Source organism: Ictalurus punctatus, chromosome 18 (genome assembly GCF_001660625.3).
Source record: "Ictalurus punctatus breed USDA103 chromosome 18, Coco_2.0, whole genome shotgun sequence".
In the NCBI taxonomy this organism is placed as follows: Eukaryota; Metazoa; Chordata; class Actinopteri; order Siluriformes; family Ictaluridae; genus Ictalurus; species Ictalurus punctatus.
The window spans coordinates 6,380,001-6,402,178 of NC_030433.2; the positions used below are offsets into that span (position 1 = coordinate 6,380,001).

General features: G+C 39.5%; 1 protein-coding gene across 4 annotated transcripts in view; it reads right to left on the reverse strand.

The window, feature by feature from the left end:
• The window catches only part of ctif (CBP80/20-dependent translation initiation factor), a 72,419-nt gene extending 55,915 nt beyond the window's left edge, over positions 1-16,504 (reverse strand). For 2 of the 4 annotated variants that reach the window (XM_017492950.3, XM_017492947.3), the window contains exons 1-7: positions 16,315-16,504; positions 8,909-9,109; positions 7,504-7,575; positions 5,681-5,803; positions 5,525-5,598; positions 4,172-4,276; positions 2,059-2,131 (exon numbers count right to left, since the gene is read on the reverse strand). In XM_017492950.3, the coding sequence (XP_017348439.2) occupies positions 2,059-2,131; positions 4,172-4,276; positions 5,525-5,598; positions 5,681-5,803; positions 7,504-7,575; positions 8,909-9,091 (630 nt within the window). In that variant the 5' untranslated portion in view covers positions 9,092-9,109; positions 16,315-16,504. Of the gene's footprint in view, positions 1-2,058; positions 2,132-4,171; positions 4,277-5,524; positions 5,599-5,680; positions 5,804-7,503; positions 7,576-8,908; positions 9,110-9,887; positions 9,908-10,757; positions 10,877-16,314 lie in introns of those variants that run through there. The other 2 variants (XM_017492948.3, XM_047161646.2) reach the window with 2 other exon arrangements.
• Between the last annotated feature and the right edge of the window lie 5,674 nt (positions 16,505-22,178).

Sequence of the window (22,178 nt, forward strand, 5' to 3'; positions counted from 1 at the left end):
TCCAATAACTGCACATCCTGAAGTGTTTTATTCCTCTTACACCACAGCAATTCTCCAACAATTACATTCTCTTATTTACAAAAGAACTACTTTAAAAAAATAATAATAATAATTTTCCACCCGGAAACTGAACGAGGAACTGTGAGAGAACTCACGTTAACACACACACACACACACACACACACACACACGTTAAATGTACTCGCGTGAGGGAAGCGAGCAGAGAAAACCCTTCAAGTGGTTACAAACACACTACACACTATTGTGTACAACATGGCTCCAGACACTCCAATAATAATCGAAGAACATCTACTGCGTGGCATGGACCTTGATGATGTTATCTGGGATTTAATGTGTTTAACCCACACACACACACACACACACACACACACAGAGTCGGGGATGAGCGTCATTGAGGAGAACAATGGCTGGCGATAGCATGGCTGGGCAGACTCTGACGTGGGTACGGTGTAGCGATGATGAGAACACACACACACACACACACACACACACACACACACACACACACACAGACACACGCCCTGTGGGCACATAACCAGACACTTACACAAGGGTTAGGACTTTAGACGGCCTTTTGCCCTTCCAGTACCATATGACCAGACAGGATGTGTGTATGTGTGTGTGTGTTTGACAAAGTAGGAGAGTGAAAAGAATGACATCATAGTGGTGTATGTTTAATGAACAAAGCGCTAAAGGAGTGGCACCGGGACTCTTCTCCTCACGCTCATGTCTAACCCGCCATCTTATCACGTTCACACAGGAATATCCCAGGAAACCGTAACTGGGGGTGCGCTTTTCACCTCTCTTAGCTCTGCGTGTGTGTGTGTGTGTGTGTGTGTGTGTGTGTGTAGGTTAAACATGGACACCCATAACATCATCTTAAATGACGAAGCAACACAAGTCCATGAGTTGAGTTACACCACTGCACTGTTTAATCCTGGATTCCGATTGGTCGGCTCCGATTGGTCAATTTTTATAACAGCAGCAGCGACTCACGCTGCGCCCCAATTTGCCTACCATCCGTCCTGAATAGTATCCGAGATCAGAATTAGTGTGTCCAAAATCGTAGTGTGTTGAAACGAGTATCCCAGAGGTACCCGGGTGGTCCAGTAGATTTTCGAAGTGCGGATCCGTGGACATTTTTTTCAGATAATATTGCAAACAACTACTTGCGTTACAGAGGAGGAGGAGTCTTGTGACCGTTTGCGTTGCCGAATTCAACCCGAAACCATGGCGGATGAGTGTAACGTCAGTGATGCGACTTCAGTATTTAAGTCTAAGAACTTAAACGTTAAGAACTAACCAAAAAATTTATTAAAATGGACGACTCAGAGGGAAATATTCAAAAAAGCAGCCGATAAGAGTCCAGCGTAGGTGGGAACTCCTTTAATACTGTTTAAAAAGCATCTCAGGGAAATTCCTCAAGAAATCGGGTGAGAAAACGCCAAGAATACATTTCTGGAAATTCTCGGCAAAAAGCATGTCTACTCTGAAGATGCTAAAATACTAAATTATTTTTATTTATTTGGGATTTTTGGGAACATAATTCTCATAGTTCCATTTGTGTTATTCCAAGTTTTGATGACTTTATTATTATTATAAAATGTGTGGGAGGCGGGGGATAAATAAAGAATGAGTGTGTCTAAACTTTTGACCGGTAGTGTACGTGTGTGAATTTGTTTTCCTGCTTACTTAAAAACAAAATGAAAATATGCCCATATTTGCTGAATAAAACAATTAAATAATCATAATCATTTGAATATCGATAATCAATGAAGTCATTAACTTGCAGCCTAAATTATAATAATAATAATAATAAACACACGTTTGTGATCTCACTTGAATATCGTGTCATAATCATGAAACGCCACTAGATGTCAGTATTGATCTGGGAAAAATCTAAAGGTCATTCCACCTCCATCCACCAGAGGGAGGCATGCTGTTCAGACACACCATCCGAATAAAATCTGTAGTCTATACACACACACGCACACACACACAAACGAACAAAAAAAACAAAACAAAAGTGAGACTTACCGAGAGGGTAGGCAGGAACTTCTCGATGTCATTCAGATCAATACTATCATCCTCGAATCTGCTCTTCATCAATCTGATTAAACAAAGCGGAAAGATCCACCCACATCAATACCACTGATCACATCGGACCCGCTGAGGTTAATCAGCACAGAGTCGAGCCAGAGAACACTTATTAACTAAACTCTTACTAGCCTTTAGGTGATAGAGTTAGGAAAGAGATTAAAATTGGGAAAGTTACATTTAGCATCGTTCAGGATTTCAAAATCCAAAACCAAAGCAAGCGTACACACGCATGCCGGTCATACGCTCGGGCCGGTTGTTTTGGTGTGAACCCGAGTGTGATTGCAGCGTTCTCACCTGCCAGAAGAACCGCACTGAGCCGGAGAACATGCCAGGGTTCCCGTTAGAAGAATGTCAAAGCAGCCACTGATATCACGTGAACACTAGTGCGGTTCAATTGCAGTGAAAAAGTGAATCGTCTCCGAATCGACTCCACAGCAGGAAGTGAATCAAACACGAATCAAACAGATCTTTTGAGTTGCAGCATTTTTTTGTATTTTTTTTTTTGTGCTAAACTGAGCCGTGAGGCACAAACTGAGTCAAACGACAAAGCTGTAGCACTGCAGGGATGCAAATAAATAAATAAATAAAATTTGTGTTTCTGTGCACTTTTGTAAAGATGTGTTTGCTTTTTTCATGAACTAATTGAATAATAGAGCTTTATGAGGATATCTTAAGCTTTACACAACCCTCGGCCAACGTTTTTCTGGTTGTTTTTTTTTTTTTTTTTTGCTTCTGGCTTTAAATTAAATTAAAACCGAACAGAACCAAAAAGCAAAAGGACTCAAAAGGAAAAGCTTCACTAAAGTGCACCAGAGCTCAATTTCAACAGACTAATAGGCGTGAAATAATAGGTATCTTTCTCTTTCTGCTGTATACTTGAAGTCAGTTGTAAAGGCCTTTTCACATTTTTGGATCACTAGCTGTGACCTTTTGATAAGCATGTGCCTAATCCAAAAGCGTGTTACCGTTTACAACACTAATAATGGTTTAAATAGTGGAACAGAAAGAGGAAATGAATTCTAAACTGACCTGACTGAATTTTATTCTCCAAAACAACTCACTGTTTCAGAAACAGTCACAGATTGGACATGCCTGATCTCGGATATGCTACATTTTTCTCCCCCGTGGCAATCCCTCTCTGCCACTAGAGGTCAGTATAACCTAAAACATGACCCCACAACACCGACATGAAGGACTGCTGAGTCACAGCGCAGTAGAGTTGTACAACATAAAGCCCTTATTATCACAGTTTATTATTAAGATGCGTTAGAATTCATATATATATATATATATATATATATATATATATATATATATATATATATATATATATATATATATATATATATTAAAAAATCATTAATATACAAGTTAAGTGATAAAACCTGAATTTGACCCCCTGTAGATTTGATCCGAATCAGCATTGTGAGGATCAATAACTCTATATTTTGTGCATCAGTGCACTGTGAAACCTCTGTAATATGATTAAGAGTGTAACTAGGGTAACTTGTAACGGCCGGGTCGACAGGATGACGCAATCAGTACTAATCCTTGACGAGTGACAGCTGCTCGCTTTGGAAGCAAGCTTTTGGAAGGCAGCGAGCAGGTTAAATAAATTCTTCACATCGTTACATATGAGAAATAAAGATGACCATATATTACAAAAAAGAGTTTGTTTTTATTTAGGTCACGTATTAATCAATCAATCAATCAGGGCACCCCAACGTGAGTAACGGAAATGACGTGATCTGACCGTGGACGTCTGGGGTTCATCTAGACTATGTTTAGGCTTAAGAAGCTAATTTATATTAAAATTAGATTCAGGTTTTGAAATGTAAAAAGGGATGTGAATAGGAGTGAGGAGGAATAAAACAGGCAATGGCATACTGTTATAATTATTTACTATTTATTTAGATATCTCCCAGCCCTAAGGACAGTGCATCTGTGAAGCTTTACGTTCAGAAATCGGCTTATTTTTTAAATACAATGAGATTTTTATTATTCCGTAAAGTTCTTAGTTGCTGTTTGTGTGTTTATGAAGTGAACTCACCCCTCACGGTCGATGTGTGGGAGATGTTTCGGTGCTCCTCTGTACTGCTTCATGTGGAACTGCGAGAAATCCAGCTTCTCTGGCTGCAGGTCCCACGTTGCACCACTATAATATAATATAATATAATATAATATAATATAATATAATATAATGTAATATAATGTAATATAATGTAATACACACACACACGTTAAAATAATAAACAGTATTTATTGTACACGAAGAGTTGCTACACAGATACGGATTCATTATTTTTTTTTAAACACTCAAAATTTATTCGCGATGGAGCATGATCATGTGATCTTAATAACCTTAACCTCATTATTATACCAATAATGTTTTATAAATGAATATATAATATTGTGAGTAGCTTGTGCATGTATTCTCAAGTGGTGGTGTCTAGGATCATTCACCAAGTCAGCTAGCGAAATAAGTTACAGCAACGAGCAAAAGTTTGCATACCCTTACCACAAAAAGCTAAAAAAGATAACCACCTGGAATTTATAGCGCTGTGTTCGGTGTCAGTTCCTTCGTTAGGACAGGCGAGAAAAATAGTCAAACGGTGCAACAATAGGGATGTTTTCGATACAATTTTTTCACACAGAGTACAAGAACATGTTTTTTTGATTACTTATCGATACTGATACTCATGAAACGCACACACGCGTCTTCTTTAGAACGGTAGCGAGGTTATTTCAAATAAAGTGCACAGTATTAGCGAGCTAGGATCGATTAGGGTCCAGGTCAGAAAAGGACTTCTTTACATAACCCATTTTTTCTTTTCACTGCGTCAGAATCCCTTGCAGTCAAATCATCGATAGCGGCTTATTGTCAAGAACAGCATTCTGAGTATGAGCTACTGTTTTCACCTCACTTACTCCTCATGCTGGGCTTTATGTTCAAGATTGTTTTATCAGGTTACTTGTATTCGAAGAACATGCTGTAGTCCCTTCCTCGATATTTTCGTAGAGCTCACTTTGAATCGCTTGCTATCGTTAATCGTCCGGATTAATGTGACGACGAACATGAGCACGGAATTGGATCGATACTGAAGTCCCGACACCGGTATGGATATCGAGGCATCCCTAATGAAATAAATATACTCTAATAATTTATAGGCCTATGTTCAGCCTTTATAACGCTCACAACCCACAATATCAAAGATTTTATATTTAGGGGTCCAAGCACCCTTTAAATATAAAGCAAATATTGCTCATGAAAGAAATCCATACCGAAGGGGTACGTGGAATTTATTCCTAATCTTTTTTATCCTATGAGGTGATAGGTCATCTCAGGTGTGTATAATTACTGAGTGGATGATGATGATGATGATGATGATGATGATGATATTACCCGTGGGAGTCCATGGTGTTGGCAGCCCATATGTCCGTCCCCAGTATGTCAAACGAACCGTCTCGGTTTCCATTCTACACACACGAGGAAGAAAATAACACGTTGGAATATTGGTTCAAATGAACCGTGCGTGTAAGTGTGTATGTATGTGTGTACCTTGGAGGGCACACAGAACGGTTTGTTGCGTCCTTGGCTGCCTGATCTTGAACCGGATCCGGGCCGAGAACCAGAGCTTGGTCTTGAACCTGTACTTCCGTTACTGCTGTGTTCCCACTCATCCTGCAGAAAGACAAAGCGACAGAAGGATATGAAGAAAATAGAGACAGACACAGTGAAGGGGGGGGGGGGGGGGGGGGTGTTTTGGTAGCTACTTAAAATCAATACTAGTGGTACATGTGGGCGGGACTAACACCGATATTTGTTGATGCTTGCAAATTCTGTGCGATGTACACAATTCTCAATTCTGATTGGTGAGAAGGTGCTGATTACTGGTTTATATTAATGTGCTCATTCTAATATGTTAACATTTCCATAGTAACGGCTTACGCAAGAACTCGTGTCCGACGTAAAAAAAAAAAATAATTAAATAAAAAATAAATAGATAAAGGGTGTAATTGTCGATACGGTGTGGTTTTCTGCGAGGAAACGTTTATTTAACATTTGTGTACGGAGTCTCAGGTGTGTCGCTTGCATAGAAACTATTTCTCAATAGCTTTACTTTACAGATTTGTATGTTAAACAGCAGCACTGTAACATGGCTGTAGGAAGCCTAATGAATTGCCATTAAACTTGTTCTGACACCGAAACTGCTCACACACACACCCATACCCACACACACACACACACAGAATGCTGACGGGGTGAGTAACTCATAGCAACCAGAGCTCCTGGTACCATATTGACTGAAGCTTGGAATGAAACAGCACTAACGTAAATAGAAAATGTGCAGTGAGGCTGTTCATTCTATCTCTCTGGCTCGCTCCCACTCTTCTCCCAGTTCCCTAACACACACTTATTTCCACATAAACAAAAATCACTAATAAAAAGGTCTACTCAGTGCATAGCCAAAACCCTGAAATCCTTTCGACAATTCTACAACAAAGCATCGTACGTGTTACAGCTACATAATGTGAATATGCTAATTCGCTAATATGTTTATGATATTCCTGCTACACAGACCACTGACTGCTACACCGATATTAACTTGGAACGAACAACATACACAGTAGAAACGAGCAACATCATAGTAGCAACATGCGAGTGTGTGTGATGTACACATAGGCACAGACGAGATGTGGGGGAAAGAAGTAAACAGAAAATTCCAATGCTTTTAATTCAACCCTTAAAATTGCAGAACAGTCCTGTCTGCAACCAAATCTAAAGTCTACAACCCATTTTCGTACACTACTGAGGCCAGTTCGTGGTGATGCAACTCCTGGGTCATTATGTGGAATACGTGGGATGCTGTTGTAAACCTGGCAACATCCAACTGAGAAAAGGAAAGCTGGTCTTTGAGCAATAACAAGAGCTCTGCTGATGGACATGAGCTTCCATGCTGCGCGCATTCAGTTCCAGAACCAACTATTTCAGCGAAGCCTCCAGGATTTCCACAGAAGTGGAACATCGGGACATCTTTAAACAGTGTAATACAATGCACAAATGTATTATTAGTGCACTGGTTGTTTTGGGGGGTTAAAAGTGTAGCATAAAAAGCAGTGAAACTGGAAATGCTGGAAATGTAATCTCTAGCCTGTGTATGGTTGTTAAATCAAATGCGGTTCGACACATTCTTTGCTCTTGTTTATTAGAACTCAACTACATTAAAAAAACAGTCTAAAAGTAAAGATGTCCAGAATCAGTCTGTGATTTAGATAGAAAAAAAAAATAAAGAAGAAGAAAAAAAATAAAAAAAACCTCAATACTCGTGCCACCCCTAAAATGTACAGACAGAAACCCAGTCAGACGGCCAGACGACTCACCGGTTTGGACGAACCTCTACCCCGCGAGGACGACCAGCTCCCATCTATTTTATCACAGCAGTCCTCCGTCCACTGAAAGAGAGAGAGAGCGAGAGACAGGGAGATGGATGACTGGAAGAAGAGTAGGGTAAGAAAATAAGAAGGACAGACGGGAGTGAAAAATGACTGAGTTGAGATTGCAGCCACTTGCTCACAGGGCAAAACCCAGAGTTTAAGTCTTTAACCAATTATACTAGCTTATATGGTTAGAAAATCCTGAAGGATTTTGGACAGCATTTATACTATTTTATAGTTATGTAAACCTGAGAGATGTTGGACTGGGTTTATACTAGTTTATATAGGTTATGGTTATATAAACCCGAGAGAGATACTGGATGCGTTTATACTAGTTTATGGTTATATAAACCTGAGAGAGTTTGGACTGGGTTTATACTAGTTTATATAGGTTATGGTTATATAAACCTGAGAGATGTTGGACTGGGTTTATACTAGTTTATGGTTATATAAACCTGAGAGAGGTTGGACTGGGTTTATACTAGTTTATATAGGTTATGGTTATATAAACCTGAGAGATGTTGGACATGGGTTTATACTAGTTTATATAGGTTATGGTTATATAAACCTGAGAGAGATACTGGATGCGTTTATACTAGTTTATGGTTATATAAACCTGAGAGAGGTTGGACTGGGTTTATACTAGTTTATATAGGTTATGGTTATATAAACCTGAGAGATGTTGGACTGGGTTTATACTAGTTTATGGTTATATAAACCTGAGAGAGGTTGGACTGGGTTTATACTAGTTTATATAGGTTATGGTTATATAAACCTGAGAGATGTTGGACATGGGTTTATACAGGTTATGGTTATATAAACCTGAGAGATGTTGGACATGGGTTTATATTAGTTTATGGTTATATAAACCTGAGAGAGTTTGGACTGGGTTTATACTAGTTTATATAGATTATGGTTAAATAAACCTGAGAGAGTTTGGACTGGGTTTATACTAGTTTATATAGGTTATGGTTATATAAACCTGAGAGATGTTGGACATGGGTTTATATTAGTTTATGGTTATATAAACCTGAGAGAGTTTGGACTGGGTTTATACTAGTTTATATAGATTATGGTTAAATAAACCTGAGAGATGTTGGACATGGGTTTATACTAGTTTATATAGATTATGGTTAAATAAACCTGAGAGATGTTGGACATGGGTTTATATTAGTTTATGGTTATATAAACCTGAGAGAGGTTGGACTGGGTTTATACTAGTTTATACAGGTTATGGTTATATAAACCTGAGAGATGTTGGACATGGGTTTATATTAGTTTATGGTTATATAAACCTGAGAGAGTTTGGACTGGGTTTATACTAGTTTATATAGATTATGGTTATATAAACCTGAGAGATGTTGGACTGTGTCTTGTCTGCGTTGTCATTCTCGTTCTCATTCTTGTCATTTAAAAGTCCCTGCACTTGATACTCGAGCACGTAGCTGTCGATGAATCGCTCGAGCTCTTCGATCTCCTGTGAGCGCGTGCTTCCCGCCTCTGATGATGCAGACGCCACCGATGAGCTCTCCATGGCAATCGGTGGGCGGGGCTGTGAACAGACAACGGGAAGGAAAAAAAAGGGACGATTTGTTAATATATGCTAGCTTTCAGAAAGCTACTGTAAAACTGCCAGATTACTTTAAAAAAATTATAAAAAAAAAAAACACTAGAAAATCCTAAATCAAATAAGTTTAATAAAATTCAACATTAAGAACGAACACAACTTATCAGCCGAGTGGTTTTTCAGCTTGTGAACTACTTCTGGAGGGAGAATAGTAGTTCAGTGAACAGATAACTAATCTTAGCCAGCTAGCTAGTTTGTTGTTTTGCGAGTGATAAGAGACATTATGAGAGTCTTTGTTTGAGGTATGTTTAAGTCTCTGAGAGGACATATTTCTCCAACAGAGCTGTAGTATAGAAAAATGTTGGAAATGTGTCACGGTACAGGTTGCCTGACGTGTCTGTGTGTGATAAACAAACTGATACTTGAGCATGCTATCACTTGTTATCACCGTTCCCTCTTTTACTGTTCCACCTACTCACAACATTTCCAGCCCTATTCTGGCATTTTATTTATAACCCCATCTCGGCCTCTTCCTTCCTTTCTCCTTTTTCGCTCCGGTCTCTCCCGTCTCGTTACACATCCATAAAGAGACTCTAATCTTCTGTAAGACTCTGCTCGAGTCCTGGCCAGGCAAAGAGGATTTATAATTGGAGAAGAGGGCTAATAAAGTCCCTTCCATTCAACTAGCATCAGGTTCAAGGGTTTATTTACTCAAACCTTCCATAAAACGGCATCCTACTTTCTGTTCCTTTAAATATCCCACCTCGTTTCAAAGCGAGACACCGCTACATGAGACGGCGCAATAAAGGCAAATGAATGCTGCGAAACGATCGGCACTAACGACGAGGAAACGCCTGGTTTCAGACGGATGTTCAGTCCCTTGTTTGCTGATAAAAATAGAAAGGAAGTGTGAATGTACTGGTGTCGGAGCAGTCATGCGTCACATCCTGTTCGTCGTGTGGCTCAGACACATGGTCAGAACGGACCTCTGACTATCCCGACTAACCTCTAAATCTCAACCAGCTGTTAACACGAACCTTGCAGCTGGAACTACAATCAGAGCGAACTGCATTTAATCGACATCTTTTGACCAATCAGAATCGAGAACGCAACAAGTGCTGGGTTATAAACGGATGTTATTGTGTCGTGTCTTGCCTTTGCAAAAAAAAAAAAAAAAAAAAAAAAAAAAAAAATTAGTCATAAACTTGTACAGCTACCATGAATTGCATTCACATGCAAACACACACACACACACACACACACACACACACCTGTGGAATGTGAGCAATGCAGGGTTTCCCAGAGGAGCGTCTTCTATCGACTGAGCACTCAAACACAATACAGCGCTCATGATTTATCAATGAAACGTTTTATCCGGCTCTATTTAACGTCCTTACAAACCTGCGCCCTCAGTAAAAGCAATCGGTTAAGGAGAGCTACACAATTCACTTCATTATAACCCACTTATCCTCCATCAGCCACCACTTCTTCTCACGTTTATGACCGACTCGCTGAAACCTGTGAAACCGTCTTGAAAACCACGATCCATGATACGAAGACAAATAATAATAATAATAATAATAATAATATTCATTTGTCCGTCATGTCGCTACACCAAACATGACCACATCACCTAGGAATCCGAAGAATCCGACCGGATATGGATCTTTCTCCAGCTGTACTACAACTTCTCTACCCTGCACGCTGAAACGGCACCATTATGTGCTCTGTTTACTCCTCCTCCTCTTCTACCTCATCCGTGGGATTGAGATAAAAACCAGGAAGTTAAACGTTCATTAATGCAAAACAGTCGAATAAAACGACAGCTTTGGGAGCAGTTTTCCATCTACTAGGTTCAGTTAAAAAAATTTTTTTTTTAAAGTGTCATTTAAAGACTTGTTTTTAAGTCCTTGCTGCAGAACTAAATGTCCAGGTGGTGGAGCTAGATCTGGTCCAACTCCTCCAGTAATCCTCCCCCTAATCACTAACCCTCACTCTAAACCAGGAACCGCTCTGCACACTGATCCAGACTGAAACACACCGAGCTGTCTCCACCCACTTGGTTTGACCACACCAAAGTAGGAGGAGTTGGATCGTCTCTGACTCCACCCTATGGATTTCTAGAGGACTTCTGAAGCAAATAGGCTGATATTACCGCAAATTATTTTCATCACAGCTTGGCAGAATTCTCCAGACCTAAGCACCGATGTCGAATTCGGTTACGCTTCGTATCCAGGTACCATCCGAACCGATCGGGTGCTTCTGGGTGGAGCTAAAAACAGCGATTAACTGATCAAACAGTCGTACAGACATCCTGATTAATGCTTCTAACTGGAAATGATTCTCTACCGGAACAGAAATCTTCACTACTGGGCTAAAGTAGAAGGACAAACATTTAGCATTTCAGATTTGTTTTTATTTATTTAACCACAGGAATGTTTGTTCATAGCGTTTGTAGCTTGATCAGAAGTCAAATCTGCGCCTTACGCGGGGTATAACGTAACGGGTCTGAACGCTGTAACGGACACGAATCGGAGATACTCCTCTTTATGTCCACAATAACGTTGCCCTGGAAACATCCTTTATACACATACAATCTCGAAAACATCTGACAGCAAACTTCCGATGGATAACGCATTGAACGTGATGCGTAGCAGTCTCACGCGAGTAAAGTGTCAGCGCTTGAAGTTTCCATCTGTTCAGTAAACCTCGATGGCTTTCGGATTTCAAAGGGAACGAAAACCTAAACTAGGGAATGGGGCGATATGAGCAAAATATCACTTTCACGATTCTCGAAGGCATTTCTACGATACGACAACTTGCATCACGACGTGTAGGATTGCGAACAATTTCCCAGCAATACGGTAGTGTTCGACGATGCATTTCATTTCATAGACGTTATCAAAATATTGTGGTGCTTGAAGGCGTTTCTACGATACATGAAGTTCGTTTCAGTTTGTGTTTTTTTGTTTTAGATTGTCCTCTTTGTTTTTTTGCTTTAAATTATTTTTAAATTCCACGAAGAAACTGTACTATGAACAGTTCGCTCTCAGGCGTGTACACGGTTTTCTAGAAAGCGCCGTAAAATTCAGAATATCATCTCCGGATAATGGCGTCCATGTGAAGTGACCCATCAAAACAATGGTGAACTTCTTAGGTTATAACGTATGCAATATATCGTGCGTTTGGATATTGGTTTCACGGGTCACATAATCTCCAGCACAGGCAGCGGGACGCTTAACAAATGCGCATTCAATCCATTACAGCTCGAGTTTGGTGAATAGATATTTGGAGAGAGGAGATAATGGATGGACGGACGGACGGACGGCCCACACATGCGCGTACACACACACACACACACACACACACAGTGTGGAACAACAGGGCTGCTGTTTTCAAATGACAATCTGGTGAAGGTCTACACGTATTCAGTATTGTTTCGCTGTATCGAGCCACCAAGACCGTCTCAATGCTCCTCGGTACCAACCGGAACCAACGTTCGTCTGAAATATTTTCACTGTCTAATAAAATCTCCCACGCGTGCATTCGGTTGAGACGAGGCGAGTGCGACTCTCAAGGCATTTGATTTACATCATCCTCATGCTCATCAGACCGACCATTCAGTCAGCCCTAATACCCTGGGGTGGGGATGGGGCGGAGTCATCCTGGGAAGAGACCACACCCATCAGGATAGGAAAGTTTTTATCATAGGATGAAGTGGATCAGTCATGCTTCATGCTTCGCACAATAAATAAATAAATGCCCCAAAACAGAGCCACTGGTTATTCACTCCCCCCCCCCCCCCCCCCCCGCCACACACACACACACACACACACATTTATATCATACACAACATACATCACAATATGTACGTTTAAAAAAAAAACAACAGAACAAACAAAAACTTTAAATTTTTTTTTTAATTTAATGTCTACAAAAAATACATGCGTTTCTTTTTTTTTCTTTTTTGATATTATAAAAAATATCGTCCGTACAAATGTTAACACTTTACCATTTTAAATATTCAAATATTTTTATTAACACTAAATCAAAGTCTTCCGGTTGGTTTGCGTTTTTAATGAATTTTCTAAAAATAAACAAACGAGTAAAAAATAAAAATAAAAACGAATCATAGTGACCACAGTATCTCAGAAAAGCATACTGTGACATAATTTATCAGGATATTGATATAGAGAAGATCATGTCGTCATGTTGCCCAGCTCTACTATCCATCCCTAACACACGCTCAGAAATGAAAAACACGGACACATTCACACACCCTATAAACATCGCGTGTTTATTTGTATGAATACAAGCGCATTATGTTCACACAATGTCTGGAATGCCATTGAGAGAGAGGCTTGCCGGTGTGTGTGTGTGTTGGATTGTTAGATTTAAGCTCACCAAAAACACAGACCACAGATACTTAGAAAAGAAAAGCTAGACCTTCGAGACGAACATGTAATTCTCCTGAGAGCAGCTGGAAGGAATAAAACACTCGTGGACATGCTGTTGTAGGAAAATAATCAACGACATGGTGGTTTTTCCCCCCCAATCGTTTTCCAAAAAATATCATTCAGAGGCCTTTCCCGAGGTGGAAAACTGCTACAAAGCACTGACACTGGAGACTCCTTCCATAAACATCAACGTAAACCTGGGATTTGTCTTACGGCTGGAACTGATGTGGTTATAGAAAATGAACGGAAACCTTCTGACCAATCAGCTTCGAGAAGTCCAAACAGCGTCGTGGTTTTATGGAAACGTGTACATTTTTCTACATTTCTACTCGAAAACCAGAAGAAACTGCAAAATGTTCGGGAATTATGAGATGATGTGATTTGACGCCGGGCAAAAAAAAAAATTAATTCCAATTTTTTTTTTTTTTTAAAGAGTTTCAGAACCCAATTTTACTGAAATCTATTCATTTTAATAATCTGGATAGGACAAGACTACAATGTTCGTCAAAATGACGCAGAAGGTAGCTAGCTAACTATGACATCGCAACTACTAGCCGTTTAACTAGCTAATCTGCTAACAGCGGCTCGAAAAGGGGATTTGAAGCACAATTCGAAAGCATGATCTCTGTGTTTTACGTCTGACGCTCTATTTATGTTCTTGTTCTTTCTCTCTGTGTGTGTGTGTGTGTGTGTGTGTGTGTGTGCAGTGGGTTCAGCAGGATAAGCGGGCTCATGGCTGCACATTGTTTATTTAAGGGTGCAAGCATCAGTAAATAAAAGCTCACATGTTCTTACCCCAGTGCCAAAATTCAACAACTCTGACTCAGTGGTGGTGATACATAGTGTTTTTAAATGTGTTGAACCATCATGACCCAGTATAAGCCCGTATACGTCCGTCCTTTCACTCTCTCTGTCCTTTAGAATTGATGCGTTCAGTGCTGCCAACTTAGAGACTGTCACTTGAAGTAGAGCGAGCAGTTTCCCTCAAATCACCAGCAGAGTCTAAAGCCAGACTGAGGTGTGCTTGCATGAGATGTTCCCAACAACCAATCAATGACCACCAACGTTCCAACAACCAATCACTGTCCACTAATTTTCCAAACAACCAATCACTGACCACTAATGTTCCCAACAACCAAGTACTGACCACCAACATTCCCAGTCACTGACCACCGACATTCCCAACCACTGACGTTCCCAACCACTGACCACCGACGTTCCCAGTCACTGACCACTAATGTTCCCAACAACCAAGTACTGACCAGCAACATTCCCAGTCACTGACCACCCACGTTCCCAACCACTAACCATCGACGTTCCCAACAACTGACCACTGACGTTCCCAATCACTGACCACCGACGTTCCCAACAAACAATCACTGTCCACTAATTTTCCAAACAACCAATGACTGACCACTAATGTTCCCAAGAACCAAGTACTGACCACCAACATTCCCAGTCACTGACCACCGACGGTCCCAACCACTGACCACCGACAGTCCCAACCACTGACCACCGACGTTCCCAACCACTGACCACCGACGTTCCCAACCACTGACCACCGACGTTCCCAACCACTGGCAACTAATGTTCCCAACAACCATCACTAATCTTCCCTACAACCAATCACTAATGTTCCCAACAACCGATCACTAATGTTCCCAAAAACCGATCACTAACTAATGTTCCCAACAACCGATCACTAATGTTCCCAACAACCAACCACTGATCACTAATCTTCCCTACAACCAATCACTAATGTTCCCAACAACCGATCACTAACTAATGTTCCCAACAACCGATCACTAATGTTCCCAACAACCAACCACTGACCACTAATATTCCCAACAACCATTAATGTTCCCAATAACTGGTCACTAATGTTCACAACAGATGCAGCAACGTTGTTATGGGCTTACAGAGAGGGGGAGAGAGATAGAGAGAGAGAGAGAGAGAGAGAGAGAGAGAGAGAGAGAGAGAGAGAGAAATTCAGATCTATGAGGTTATCAGAGAGTATGTCAGAGCTATGCAGGATGCTGGATCTCCAGTTGGAGGGGGAACATAGTTAGCTGGCAATCTATGATTAGCGAATAGCTTAGCCAACAAGGCTAAGTAGCAAGCATTAAAACTGCGAATAACGCTAACGACATCGCGCGATCATCAACACAACTTACAGTGTAGCTAATAAACATCACAAGAGTAAACCATCCACGTATATCAGTGACGTCATCAGACGGCTTATTAGCTAAACTCAGCAAACGCTGCTAGCTACATAATTACATTCTATCAGCAGTTGCTACACAACAGACACAACAGCAAAATAAGTGTCAGTTGTTTTTAATGGCCGAATAAAATAAATCTATCAATCAAAATCTATCATAAGGCTTATTCCTACAACATAATGATTTAAATGTTTAAGTTATATTAAAAAAATATACATATAGTGACTACTGACAGTTATAGCTGGTTAGCTACACATTTTCCAACCAACCTGTTTTTCCCCATCCGTATTCCAACGTTCCTACTTCCCTCGCTGCGATTGGCTAGCACACCATCCTCGTGGCATATTAACCAATCACAGAGCAGGAGGCAGGATCCTACTAGCCTATCCTACCCAAAAAGGCGGGATTTTGTCGAAATACAGGTGGGAATAAATAACGCCCATGTACGATGTGTTACTACGAGTTAAAAATTAAAGGGATATTTCACGGACAAAAGACAGACAATACTCACCGGAAACGTGGACTCGAGTCGGTGAGGGATCCGCGGGACGGCCTACTATCTTAAATCCGCCGTGTCATAAGGAAAAACATGAGAGAAATTATGTAAAAGAGAGAGAAAGAGAGAGCGAGAGAGGGAAAAAGGGGAGGAAAGAGTAAAGCTGCAGCGTCCCCAACACGCGCGCACGCGCAACACAGATGGAGAATGCAGGAATGTGACGACACCGACGGGTTGGATCACGAGGCCGCATGCGCGTGGAGCACACACTGATGAATTATGGGAAATTAAGATTTATTTCATTTACTTACTGAAGGGTGTGACGATATGATATTAATATCGCGATACACGTTTCTGAGTATCGTGGGTATCGTCCTTTTGTTTTGATTGATATCATTTCCCCTCCTTTAACATTAAATTAAAAGTACACTATATGCCCAAAGTTTGACCATCACACCCATATGTCCATGTCGAACATCTCTTATTCCAGATGAATCCATCTTTAATTATTATAATAAGCTCCATTCTTCTGGGAAGGATTTCCACTAGACTCTGAAGCATGTTTGTGGGAATTTGTGATCATTCACACATTCCACAAGAGCATTAATGAGGGCTCTGTGCAGGACACTCCAGATCTTCCACCTTCTTCCAACCTTAACAGGCCATGTCTTCATGGAGCTGGCTTTGTGCACAGAGGCATCGTCATGCCGGAACCGGTTTGGGCTTCTTAGTTCCTGAAGGGAAATCGTATAACCCTACAGCGTACAAAGACGTTCTTTACAACTGTGCGTTTCCAACTTTGTGGCAACAGTTTGGAAAAGAACCACATATAGGTGTGATGGTCAGGTGTCCATATACTTTTGGCTGTATAGTTATCATCTATTGTGAATTTGAATCTTTTTTTAAAATGGAAATTTATGAAGCGCAGATAATTTTTACTATAATGTGTATTTTACTGAAATGCAAGCTCTAAATTTACACTCAGGTCCATAAGTATTTGGACAGTGATAGGATTTTCAGGATTTCACCTCTGTACACCACTACGCTGCCTGTGAAGATGGACGGACTATGTAAAAATTCCTAAACGGTTCATTCTTTGTTAAACCCCTGGAATAAAAGATGAATTAAAGTCTACATTTCAATCACATCTTGCAAATTGCTTCTTTTTAAATCCATTGTGGTGGTGTACAGTGGCAAAATTACAAAACTTGAGTCGCTGTCCAAGTACTTACAGACAGACCTGACTGTACGTATTGGTTGTGTTGATATTATATGAGCATATACTGTTCATGCTGAATGTGTTTTTTAGTGTAATTGGTCACATGACCAGTTCCCGAGGAAAAAGACGTCAACATTTTGATGTTCTAAAATATGTATAAAAAGAATTGAGTAAAAGTTGTTATAAATGTGTTATACTTTAGGATACATCTGATATAGTCGGTCCATAAAATCTTTCATTTTTTGTTGAAAATTCTGTTTCATCTCTACCTCAATAACTGATTGGATGTTAAATCTATTTTTGTATTGATTTGTTCTCTTGCTGCACTTAAAAAATAAAAGAGGTAAATATTTGTCAGCAACACATCAGCTTAAACGTGTGATCTGTTGTGAAGATGTACAGTGATTATATGTTTTCCATGTCACTCCCGTTTTGTTGTCTTTCAAACTAGAATTGAACTTCTTTAAAATAATTTTTAATGAATATTTTCTTTTTGTGAAGCTCTAAAAGAATTAAAGCAAGCTCTAAATGTAACTATTGCTTGTCTTGATTTTATACAAACTTGTGTGTGTGTGTGTGTGTGTGTGTGTGTGTGTGTGTGAAAGAGAGAGAGAGAGAGAGAGAGAGAGAGAGAGAGGTTTTAAACTACATCAACAGAAAAAAAAAATCTAAGTAACGCATACTATAAACTTTATAATACAGATACACCTGCCATATTTGGTCTGTATAATCCTTAATTTTTTAGATATAATCATATATATATATATATATATATATATATATATATATATATATATATATATATATATATATATATATATATATATATAAATATATACACACACACACACACATATATATATATATATATATGTATGTATGTATGTATGTATGTATATATATATATATATATATATATATATATATATATATATATATATATATATATATATATATATATATATATATGTGTGTGTGTGTGTGTGTGTGTGGTTATTCAAAACCAAAAACAACTAACCTGACATTAATACTTGTTAAATACTTAATTCTTTGTACATATTTGTAGCAAAACATCCAATTAAATGTGTAATCTGTTAAGAAAAAGGATAGCGATGATTTTTTTGCCATAGAACTTACACTGTGCTGTCTTTCTAACTACATTTTTATCACAAACATTTTCTCTGAATTTGAATTTGTGAAGAATTTTTTGTTGTTTTTTTAGATGAACATACAACATGTCTGTGATGTATTTGGTCACATGACCAGAGCCTGAGAAAAAAAGAAGCTGTATAAAAAGAAAAAAGTAAAACATGTTATAAACATGTCATAATATAGATACAGATGCTCTATTTTGTCCACATGACCTATCGTTGCTTTAAGTTATTATTATTATTATTTTATTTTATGTTCACATGACAGATAAACAGTAATACATAATTTAGCTTCGATCATTCAAAAAATATATATTATTTACTATATTCTTATATATACTATATACTGTATATATATTCTGATTTACAGAATAAGTCACAGAATAAAGGTGCAAAATTAATGTGCTTTACTTGTTTTGGATTGTTTTTTGATTGCATAATCAGTTAAAATGTAAGTTAAAGTATGATTTAAAACATTTGTACCGATTGCATCTATGTATTTAAACAAACTGATTCAACTTCTCATCAGTCACCAAGAATAAATCTTATATTTTCATGAATTTAAAAAAAAATGCCATACAGGTTCCAAAAAAACAACAAAAAAAACAAAACAAAAAACAGTCAGGTAAAGATATTCCTAAAATAATTATTTAGCAAATATTGACTGAGTTTTACACAAGTACACATTCTCAGCTGCAATGCTTTCTTTTGTGCTGCTCTCTCGCGCCCCCTGGTGGATTTTCCCCCTACTTCTCGTATTTTCGTTTCTGCTTCAGACCCCTAGTGGCCAAAAATCGAACAGAGGATGCTTTAGGCCAGGGGTTCCCAAACTTTTCCAGGGCAAGGCCCCCCAAATGGTATTAACATTTGACCGAGGCCCCCCTTTTGCAAGATGTCTTTAAAACACATTAAAAATACAGACTTCTGAATATATCCCCCTTTTTAAAAAAAAAAAAAAAATTACATCTTACATCTTTACATTACATTACATTAGGAATTGATTGTGTGTGTGTGTGTGTGTGTGTGTGTGTGTGTGTGTGTGTGTGTGTGTGTGTGGTTGTCTGAGAGTGAGAAAGAGAAAATCATGTATTTATTTATTTTTCACACCAAATTGTTGGGGCCCCCCGGGCGCCCCCTGGTGGCCCCCACTTTGAAAACCACTGCTCTAGGCTAAGAAAAATGCAGACACGAACCTGAAACAGGACCTGTAATGACCGTTAATTATAGAATTTTAATACTAAACTACTAAAATAACTGTTCAAAGCTGGAATAATCAAGTTCATTTATTAATTTTATTTATTATTATTATTAATTTTATTTATATTTTATTGATAAACTTATAAGGGGAAAAAAGGATAGTTAAGTTTCAGTTTGACTTCATTTATTTATTTATTTATTTACTTACTTACTTACTTACTTACTTATTTATAAGCTTGTTCTTGACAAAAGTAAAAAAAAAATCATTTTGGAGATCCTTAGTCTCTCTCTCTCTCTCTCTCTCTCTCTCTCTCTCTCTCTCTGTCAATTTCAAAGTACTTTATTGGCATGATTGCTTAAATACAATATTATACCATTTATATACCATGCTATAAAATAAAATACAATAAGGTAAATTAGAAATAAGTAAATGAGCAGTATGAGTGTGTACGATTGTCCAGTGACCTGACTCCGCCCCCCAGTAGCACCTGCATTTGGACTCCACCCCCAGTAGCACCTGCATTTGGACTCCACCCTCAGTAGCACCTGCATTTGGACTCCACCCCCAGTAGCACCTGCATTTGGACTCCACCCCCAGTAGCACCTGCATTTGGCTTGTTTCTTATAGATTGGAAAACTGTGGTAAGAGCTTACAGACTTACAAACAGTATTTTTCTTGTGTTACGAAAGCTATGACAGTGAAGGAGAAAGTGTTCCTCTGTCTCACCCTCACCAGTCTTACAGTGACAGCACACTCTTTCTTCATTTGGAAGCCATGCTAGCTTGTGTCTGCCTTTCTCTATGGCTAGGCCGTGATCACTGAGCCTGGAGTGTGTAAGGATCTGACTCTGTTCTGTATCTCTGACGCTGAAGAGCTGCTTTGCCAGCTCGTATTTTCTGTTTAGGGCCCTATAACATTCTAGGTTACTTTGGATTTTACTTCCACTTTCCCAGTGGTCCAGTTGATTGTTAGTGTGGGTGGGTGGGTTTGTGAGATTCAGAGCCAGCTGACAGAGGGGACTGGTTTTTAGGGCTGAGCTCTTGGGGTTTAAGGGCTTGGTTTTGAAGTATATCAGGAGAGCTTGATTTAAGATGAGTCCAGAATTTATGTACAAATAATGGATATCAGATCTCTCTCTCTCTCTCTCTCTCTCTCTCTCTCTCTCTCTCTCTCTCTCACACACACACACACACACACACACACACTTTTGCTGTGAAGGTCACAGAGGCTGCCGTCTCTCTCTATCACTCTGCAGTTGCTTTTCACATGTTTTTTAAGAACTTTTCTCATCTACAACAACAGTGCTGCAGAGCTGAGTCCCCCCCCCCCCACCACACACACACACACACACGCACACACACACACACACATGCACAGATGCACACACATGCAGAAAACAGTTTCAAGTCTTATGAGCATGCGTGATCTCACACACACACACACACACATGCAGAAAACAGTTTCAAGTCTCATAAGCATGCATGAACACACACACACACACAGTCAGAAGTCTCCTGAAGTTCCACACTCTCCAGATGGCTGTAACACTTTAGCTGTCGCTGTCAGAGACTAATTAATCTTCCTGGTGAGAGCCATCTTCCCGCGGACTTCCAGCACCTAGCCACAGCTCCCACCCTCCTCTTTTCTCATCCCTCCATACTCCATCCTTCCCCTCACTTCCTCTCTCCAACTCTCACCCTCAGTGGAGTACCTGACACCAGCACAGGACACTCTCTCTCTCTCTCTCTCTCTCTCTCTCTCTCTCTCTCTCTCTCTCTCTCTCTCTCTCTCTCTCACACACACACACACACACACACACACACAAGTTTTAAATGGCTAGCTCGTCTCGAATGGCTAATCCTGATTATGTAACATGGAGTTGAGGGCAGATTTGCTACTGAACACACGTTATTCCTTTTAAAATTGAGAATTTATCAGTACTTCTGTTTAAAAACTGCTCCTAAAAGCATTACATAATGTATGAACTCTCTCTCTCTCTCTCTCTCTCTCTCTCTCACACACACACACACACACACACACACACACACACAAACAAGACTCAAGCCTTTTTCAGAACTTGCCTACTAAGCTAGTCAGCTAGCTAACTTAGCTAATGTTCCGATTAAAGAAAATCTTCCTTGTTATGATAATGGTGGCTGCTGTTACATAAATCAGTGATTAAATGACAGATTTTGAGCAGACAGAGACACACATACTTGCGATACAGCTAACGTGAGCTAATGTACTAGTGGCTAACTAGCCAGTGTTAGCAGGCTATTCCTGTCATTTTGAATGGTGTTAAAGGTGTAGA